Genomic DNA, 8,778 nt, shown 5'->3' on the forward strand with positions numbered 1-8,778 from the left:
CTCTCTCTCTCTCTCTCTCTCTCTCTCTCTCTCTCTCTCTCTCTCTCTCTCTCTCTCTCTCTCTCTCTCCTCCTCCTCCTCCTCTCTCTCTCTCTCTCTCTCTCTCTCTCTCTCTCTCTCTCTCTCTTTTAGTTTGATAAAGCTTCGATTTTTAACTCTTGGGTTTTGATGAAACTTATCCTCAAATCCTTTTATTTCAGAATGGTTCTGTTTTTTGTTTTTTGTTTGTTTTGTCTTGTCTCGTTCATGTTCTTAGAGACACAATTTGATTTTGATTTATGTGTTTTTGTTTTAGAGCAGACAAATAGTTTACAATGGACTCTTGCTTCAGTTCCATTAATCAAAGCTTTACAGCTCACTCTATCTTTCCTATTTTGGTAAGTCCTCTTTGTGAAGTTATTATTGCCATTAGTGTTCCTTTGGCAAATTGAGAAACTTTTTCTCTTTGGTACCCTTTTCGGTGTGCAGGCATTCATGTTTTCACCATCACATTTGCTCTCTTTGGATGTCTTTCGGTGTCTATGTGACCGGTGTTCTGTTTCAGACAGCTTCATTTGTGTCTTTTTTACTCATCTCTCACGGTTATTGCATCACTTGTGAAAGGCTCTCATTGACTGAACGTAGAACCACAGCTTCGCTTGGTTGTGTCTTTTACCTGACTCTTGTTGGATACCGAGCTTCTGTTCCTTATTTTGCAGTGAGTAGTGTTTGTTTACCTTCTTCTTATCATCTCACTTGAAGCTAATGCTTTGCTTATTATATGATGATGAACCAATCTTTTTTTTACTTTCTCCAGGTGCTTTTGATACTTAACTACATGATCTCATTCTACGTTATTTTCCACCACATATCGCAAAACCTATCGGTGTTACGAGAACAGCTCAGTTTCATTGAGGATGAGAATGTTCAAGCTATGCATGATGCTGTGTATGCTAAATATATCATGTTCAAGTACGTTTCGCCATTTTTCAGTACATCCTCAGTTCTGTGGTAGATCGAAGTAGATAAACCGCTAAGAGTTTTTATATCTTCTTTGGTTTCAGAAAATTCCAAGGAGCTATGCAGATTGTAGCAATGGCAGAAACTGTGGTATGATGCGCATATCTTTCTTTTTTTTCACATCATGTTGGATTTTTTACTTACACTCACCTTGGCTTTTCGCAGATCTATATGAACATGGATAACTCCTCGCAGAACTATTGGCTCCGGCTGTTAATTCGAGAATGGGCTCAGTTCTGCATTTTTCTCTATATTGGGTAAAGTTATGATCCCACTTTTCAACTTCTCAAGTGCATTACTCTGTTCTAGCTTGGTCAAGAACTAATGATGTTCCAAACTATACATTTGGCAGTTGGACTTTCAGGTCTCAGGACATGGCACCACGTTTCTCGGTAATGCCTACACTTAAACACAAAGAGAATACAATCATTCCTCCGATTTATAGCATGGTAAGTGACACAATGTAAACTTCCTAGTGCCTTATCTTGTTTTGCTGATATGTTTTAGTTGCAGTAATGTTCTAGTACTTATGCTAATCTATATAACTAAAAACTTCAGGAAATGGACGCAAAATCATTTAAAGAGTTCAGAAGTCATGAATGGAACATTGGAGTGGTAAGTCATTTCATTAATGCTATTGTTCCATTGTATCATCAAGCGAGAGTTATATGCAGTAACTCGTTCTGCGATTGAATCTTTCTTTGTTTGTAGCCAATGCCATATTCAAACTACGAAAGGCCGAAAGATTCAGTTCTAGTTATAATTCAGCATCCACGATAGCATAAAGAGGAAAGCAAAAGATACAATGCTAGAGTGAAAGATCACTAAAGAGGGCTAGCTAAGTTTCTCTCCGGTTAAGACAAGATGCTTCCTCAGCAACTTCCTTTTACAATTTTTAGTTTTGTTTCTCTGTTTTGGGTTTTGGGGGTTTCTTATCTTATAGAGAAATAAGAGTTGGTATTTTATTGTATAGATGCAAAAATTAGTTCTACTAGAATATGCTTCAAAATGAAAATGTAAACACAAATGTTTCATCTTTTTCTCCACAAAATGAAACAAAAGAAACACTTGTTAAAGAGAGCAACTCTACATCTCTACATGTCTATATCCTTTAAGAAAAAAAATCCATCTCTTCTCGACATACTCATACAAATTCATACCTAGCTAAAAGAATAATGCATAGCTTATGTTATGTGGTCTAGCCACCAATTTTACGTGGCACTTCCGTCAAAAAAGTTGTCATACATTCATGTTTGATTTTGAATGGCTATTTAGTGGTTAATTCAAACAAATGCAATTAATATGTCATCCTTTACTTTGAGTTTAGTTCCTCGTAGTGTTACTACTTACTATCATCGAGGATAAATTAACACAAACTTGTATGTAAACAATGTTCTTCCGGTTTGGTCAACCGAACCTTTGTTATAATAGTATTAATTTTTGAAAAAACATTAATTGCAATAAATCTGTCAAAACTGTGAGACTAAAATTGTTTACCGATATTTTTTTCCCTCTTTGCTTTCCTTTCAACCACAAAACAGCACTATCTCCTAATCCTATAAAACTAGAAACAGGGAACAAAGGAGAAAGAAACAACCTATTTCACTGTTTGATGGGTCATCAAAAAGCTTCTTCCTTTAAGTCATCATCTGCATCTTCATCTTCAACCATCTCATCTCTGAAGAGAGTTTTGAAATAAGGTAAAACCTTGGGAAGCACTTGCAAATCCGCCATGTTTATACTCATCAGATCAAAGGCAATGCAGGTATTATGCATATGCGACTCATCAATCACTGGAATCTTCGGATATCTCTGGCTAAAATGCGTTAGCACAATCCGATACACACCCGCTGAAGATCCCATATCGATTGCTTCTTTAGTCGTGCTGTGATTCTTTGCCAAAGCTTCTTCTATCAATGCATCTTCAAACGTTGCCTGTCAAAAAATACAATCAGTTTATAAATGTCGAAATCTCATACACAGAATGAGTTTATAAAAATTTACCTCATGTATAAGAACTGTTGCATCTCGTGATGCTTCAACGATCTCGGGACAAGGTCTTGTGTCGCCTGAATAGACCATTTTCCATCCTGGGATTTGTTCTCCAACACTATTTACTCTTTCAGCTGCTTTTATAACGATGCCAAAGGCTTGAGGGCAATGTACAACAGGAAAACTAATCAAATCATCCAAACCAATTTCGCTAAGAACCTTTTTCAGATTCTTTAAACACAGCAAAACCGAAGAGTTATCCATCGGGATATCAGATCTTTTGAAGACACTCTGCATAGGACTTCCTGCACGAAACAAAGAACCCTCTGCATCACCACCACTTTCCAAAGAAGCCCAAGAACTTGATGTGGTGCTTCTACAATCAAGAAATTCCATATCTAAATCCTCAAGGCTTTGATATGCATCAAGAAAGCGTTTAAGTGGCCTCGGTCCAACCACAATCACTGGCTCATGAGTCACTCCTTTCAAAAGCTTGCTTCTAAGAGCTAGAATTCTCGCAAGACCCGCATGGTGATCGGCGTGGATATGAGAGATCCATATACATCTCAATTTTTTAACCGCCTCATCTGCACTGTCTAAACCATATCTTCTTTTAAGCTGGCCCAAGGTTCCTTCCCCACAATCTAGGAGAATACTACCTCTAGAGAACAAATCAATATAAATTGCACTGACATTTCGGTATTTCGAAGGCTGAGACGAACCAGTGCCTAAAAGAACAATCTCCATGTCATCTCGTCTGATGTTTTCAAGACAGCTAGGAAGAACAGTGTTGCTCTCAGTCAGCCATAGCTTTTCTATGATCGTCTTGTTGTGTTGTTTATTCCAGAACTGCTTAATTTCTTCGCTTTTATCTTTGATCTCTGGAATTTCTGAAAGTAGCTCATCCACTACTTCTGAGGATGTGGATGGAGCAGGGATAAAAGATCTGTCCATCCCACGAATAGCAAGGGGACGCAAATTGAACTGCCCACAATATTCAGGGGAGGAGATTTAGTTTCTAAAGATTCTAAAGAAATTTCATTTTTTAGTTTGTTTAATGAGACAAAATGGGAGAAAATCAAAACCGAAGTGTTGGAGATGTCAATACCTTGAGGAGATTTTCAGCAGAAATGCTTTCAGCGAGATTTGAACTTGTGCACTGTAACAATATACAACTTTACTTAATTGAATATGATGAATCAAACTTAAATCAACTTAATATGAGAAAAGCAATTAGCAACCTTGTTCGAAGGAGTGGGATCTATTATCGAGTTATCAGCAAGTTGAGAAGGCCAAAATCCAGGTGCAGGAAAGAACTGCGGGCATAAATAGTTAAGCTTGGCAGCGATTCTTGAACTTGCTTTCAGAACTGGGAAAGCCATATTCTTCCTGGAAAATATACAGCAAACGCAACATAAGCACCGAGCAAATTACTCAACAGTTTTTTTATTAGAAATTTTTTAAAGAAGAGGGGGCAACCTTTGATGGCCAGCAAGAATGTGTTGAGTTGAATGAAACTTCTTCATCCAGCTTTGGTAAGTAGGACTACTTGTCACAGAAGATGGGCTTAAATGAATAATACAATTTACAAACTTTGCTCCCTCGGTTTGATCATCTGGACATGAATAATAACTCTCCAAAGAGCTAACTGAGAACAATTCTGCGGCATGTGACTCTGTTGGACAGTCCACAAGGAGAACTATGGGACCAGGAAGTGAAGGTCCCATAACATCACTTGGATAAACCTAAGATCAAAGCATGAACAGTGTCTTATCATTATTTATACAACATGTCCACTCCAAGAGATTTTAAAAAGTCATTGGATCGCAGCAGATATACCGTAATATCTCTTTCATCTGACTTCACTGATTGTCCAGACTGAAGTTTACTATATTTTGGACCAGGCTTAACACCAAAAATCTTCTTGGCCTTCTCTAAGTCAAACTTTCCCAATATTTCAGGTAATTCACATACATATACAACTGAGAGCTCGCCAGATTTGCTGCCAGAGTCTTCCTCAGATTGACACGGTTTTAAGATAATGGCGGATATTTTCACAACTTCGTCGTTCACAAGAACAATAGGATCAGGTGTACTCGAGGGACCAAAAGTCCGTGTATGAACCATAGCGGCCCGTGGAATAAACGATTTCATTGCATCAACTAAGTAATTAAGATCAGAAGGACCCCATACATTCACCTTTGTAACAAAACAAAAACAAAAACAATACTTCAGCAATTTCATACTCAACAAGAAACAACAACAACAAAAAACACAACATGTCAAGATTACTCACAGAAAGCCCTTCTTCACCAATACCAGCAAGAGTTAGTAGAAGACCTATGACATCAAAACAAGAATAACTTAGCATCACCATAAACCTAAAGCTCAAGCAACAAAGACAGAACTTGAAGCTGGAACAAACCTGGAAGTCCTCCTGCTGTCTCTGAGCAGACACGAGACAAAAATACATGATCTATCTGTAAGGGTAACAGAAAATCATTACAATTTCAAACTTACCTCATCACACACATACAAAGAGAAAACAGAGGAGATTTAGTGATACTTACCTTAGATAGTTTAATCTTATGTTCTGTACAGAAACGTTGCAAGCCCTAAAAATACATTCAATTCACAAGTAAGTGATCAAGAAACATACATTCAAATTGCTGAATCAGTAAGAGTTTTTATATACCTCTCCAGCATTAAAGATGAATCTTTGCTTGTCAAAAAAGAGTAATACAGAAGACGAAGTATCCTGAGTATCCATTCCCGTTCCAAGAATCTAAATTGATGAAATTTCACACAACAAAACAGGATTTTTTTAAGTATGGCTAGAGATTAAAAATCCAAAATTGGAAAACGAACTAGTCTATGATACACATATGTATATAATTAATAACCTGTGCGTAAGCAATAGTGTTTGTGGGATTAAGCTTTTGGCTTTTGCGTTCAAGATTCCTTTTTTTCTTATCGGTTATGTCAATCCCTTCAGCTCTTCGTTTATTAAACACGAAGGAATTAGAAGGCTTGGAACCATCATGATTAGCTTCGTGCTTCTCCATTGAAGACGATGAAGAAGAGAAGACGGTTGAGAGAGAGAAGGATCGTGGAGACAAGGGTCTTAGAGAAAGAGGTAAAGGACAAGACTTTATAGAAGAAGAAGAGAGAAGAAGAAGAAGGCGTAGGTTTTTGGGTAAATAGGGCATTGAGTTTATCATCTCTCTCTCTCTGGAGAAAAAACTCGAAAGTTTTCCTCTTTCGCCCAGAAGGGTTTTAGCAGCCAAGACACAAGAACATGAGTTAAAGTCATTAGTTTGTGTTCGGTCTGATTATCAAGAAGCTGGAGTAGCTCAGTTGGTTAGAGCGTGTGGCTGTTAACCACAAGGTCAGAGGTTCGACCCCTCTCTCTAGCGTTAATTTTATTTTCCATTCATTTTACACGTTTTTGTAACCTTTCCCAATCAATTGATATTCATACAAATTTGGAAAAAAAAAAAAAAAAACATACAAACACAACCAAAATATTAGAAAACAAGAAACACAAATCATACATCATTCTTTTTTTTTTTTTTTGTCAACAATCATACATCATTCATAACTTTAGATTTTGTGTTTTAAGCAGAGGAAATAAGAGGAACACGTTCGGACTCGGTTGGTTCAGGTTTGGTCTCAGTGATAAAAGCGTTGGAGTAGATAACTCCAGCAAGTCCACCACCAACAAGTGGACCGACCCAATAAACCCAATGTCCTGAGAAATCTCCAGCGGCGAGAGCTGGTCCAAAGGAACGAGCAGGGTTCATGGAACCACCAGAGAACGGACCGGCTGCAAGAATGTTAGCACCAACGATGAGACCGATGGCTAGTGGAGCGATTGTTCCAAGAGTGCCATTGTTGGAGTCAACAGCTGTGGCGTAAACGGTGTAGACCAACGCGAATGTGATTATGATCTCCATCACTACTCCTTGTGTTGATCCTACTCCAGCCGCAACGCTGTGGATTGGAATAGCCTGCGTTTTAAGAATTCTTGCGTTTTGTTAACAATATCCAAAAAGAGTATAAATTCCATAATGGCGTTATGAACGGTACGAAAAATAAAATACAACACTTCAACTAATATATATAGTGAGTATATTAAAGCGTACCAAACCACCGGTGACAAATTTGAGAAGGAAGCAAGCAATGGTGGAGCCGAGAAGCTGAGCAATCCAATAGAAAACTCCGGTGATGATTGTGACTTTTCCGCCAACAACAAGGCCGAAAGTAACGGCTGGGTTAACATGGCCACCAGAGTGGTTAGCTGCGATGGAAACCGCAACAAAGAGAGCAAAACCGTGGCAAATCGCAATCGCCACTAGTCCGGATGCATCGAGAGCTGCGTTCTCCGTTAGCTTCCCTATGTTTACACAAATAGTTGTGCCATTCGGTAAGTATTAATCCATAATAACAAGTTAGGTGACTAGTTAAATTACATTTTCTACGAAAAAATTGATATTAGTTTGATATAATTGCATGGTGTAACAGTTGAAAACTACGTTACAAGTACAAACTAGATATAGGTAAGAGATAAGCTTCGATCTTATTTGGCTGGTAACGCGCGATCTTCTTTCTATGATCGAAAAATCACGGAATTTGAAATGTATTAGGTTGCATATAGTGCAAATTGCGAGATAAGAGAACGAACCAAAGGCAATAGCGGAGCCAACACCAGCGAAAACAAAGAGCAAAGTGGAGATGAACTCAGCTAGATAAGCTTTTAAAGTTCCCAACTTAAAGGAGTCTTCAAAGGAACCAAAGTCAAGACCAGCCATTGTTGAAAAATGTGAAGAAACGTATAGAAGAAGAAGAAGAAGATTTGTTGTCAATGCAAAGCACTTGCATGTACGACTCTATATATATAGGATCGGAGCATATTCATAATACATATAAATCCAGGCATAACTACCAATATGAGTTTTGTAGTGCGCTGGACATGAGTTCCAATGATTGGTTTTATATCCTATTATATAATGTTTTACGTCATGGACGGTCTACGAAAACGTTGATGATATGTATATATAACGACATGAGTGATTGTTAGTAGCTACCCATTTTTATCAGTTTATAAATATAGGTGATGGTTATATAATAATTAGTAACATGGAATCAAGAATTCGAGTTTCTCGATCAAGGTCACCGCAAATCGACATGATTAAATTACCTAAACAAACAAAAACAAAACATCATATATGATTGATCAATGATCATATATTTCGGGAAATTTTAATATTTGAGGTTTGGTGGACCTAAATATAAACAGAGAGAGAGATAGTGTGAGGCTGTGAGCTGTGACCAACGTGGAACAGACCTGGATCATATTGCTAGCGACCAATGATCTTCCATGTGATATGGTGTGATTTTGAAGACACTTTCACTGACTTTTCATTCTAAATTTATCCCTAATTCTATGTGGTAATAGCATGCATTAAACTATATGTTTATGTTCATTATTGCACAAAAAAGAAATTTTGCGAAAACAATATCTACAACAAACCTATATATGTTAATGAAATGGACAATGTAATGGCTAAATTTTTTATTATATGAACTTAGTTTATTTAGTAGAACTTAATCAAACTTAAAAGTCAAACCTAAACTTAGTTTACAAAATGGGTTGCGATTAGGTGGCCGCTAAGTTGGAGTTAAACAAGTCTTGAAATTTTTATAATAAGTTTGATTCCGTTGTCTTGCCTTCATGAACAAGAATATTTCCCAATTAGGAGTTGTTGACTAATTTATTATTTATTA

General features: G+C 37.3%; 3 protein-coding genes and 1 non-coding gene across 4 annotated transcripts in view; 2 read left to right on the forward strand and 2 right to left on the reverse strand.

Moving 5' to 3' along the window:
- LOC17898131 overlaps positions 1-2,092 on the forward strand; it is a 2,460-nt gene extending 368 nt beyond the window's left edge. The window contains exons 2-9 of the mRNA XM_006307667.2: positions 301-377; positions 469-697; positions 797-951; positions 1,044-1,089; positions 1,165-1,256; positions 1,352-1,448; positions 1,558-1,614; positions 1,711-2,092. Coding sequence (XP_006307729.2) covers positions 301-377; positions 469-697; positions 797-951; positions 1,044-1,089; positions 1,165-1,256; positions 1,352-1,448; positions 1,558-1,614; positions 1,711-1,779 — 822 coding nt within the window. The 3' untranslated portion in view covers positions 1,780-2,092. The remainder of the gene's footprint in view (positions 1-300; positions 378-468; positions 698-796; positions 952-1,043; positions 1,090-1,164; positions 1,257-1,351; positions 1,449-1,557; positions 1,615-1,710) is intronic.
- A 291-nt stretch (positions 2,093-2,383) lies between these two features.
- Positions 2,384-6,247, reverse strand: LOC17898790 (tRNase Z TRZ3, mitochondrial). The gene is made up of 11 exons (XM_006306677.2): positions 5,895-6,247; positions 5,687-5,776; positions 5,562-5,606; positions 5,417-5,471; positions 5,288-5,331; positions 4,831-5,190; positions 4,471-4,736; positions 4,233-4,380; positions 4,100-4,150; positions 3,004-3,975; positions 2,384-2,934 (listed from the first exon to the last, which is right to left on the reverse strand). Exons 1-11 carry the CDS (start codon positions 6,210-6,212, stop codon positions 2,620-2,622), a joined length of 2,664 nt encoding a protein of 887 aa, XP_006306739.1. The 5' UTR covers positions 6,213-6,247; the 3' UTR covers positions 2,384-2,619.
- Positions 6,248-6,333: 86 nt separating this feature from the next.
- TRNAN-GUU lies at positions 6,334-6,407 on the forward strand. Its single transcript has one exon. It is a non-coding gene; the product is annotated as a tRNA-Asn (tRNA).
- A 29-nt stretch (positions 6,408-6,436) lies between these two features.
- On the reverse strand, positions 6,437-7,840 carry LOC17899788 (aquaporin TIP2-1). The gene is made up of 3 exons (XM_006304910.2): positions 7,676-7,840; positions 7,137-7,387; positions 6,437-7,001 (listed from the first exon to the last, which is right to left on the reverse strand). The coding sequence occupies exons 1-3, from the start codon at positions 7,800-7,802 to the stop codon at positions 6,609-6,611; spliced, it is 771 nt and encodes a 256-aa protein (XP_006304972.1). The 5' UTR covers positions 7,803-7,840; the 3' UTR covers positions 6,437-6,608.
- Between the last annotated feature and the right edge of the window lie 938 nt (positions 7,841-8,778).

This window comes from Capsella rubella, unplaced genomic scaffold (assembly GCF_000375325.1).
Source record: "Capsella rubella cultivar Monte Gargano unplaced genomic scaffold, Caprub1_0 scaffold_1, whole genome shotgun sequence".
In the NCBI taxonomy this organism is placed as follows: Eukaryota; Viridiplantae; Streptophyta; class Magnoliopsida; order Brassicales; family Brassicaceae; genus Capsella; species Capsella rubella.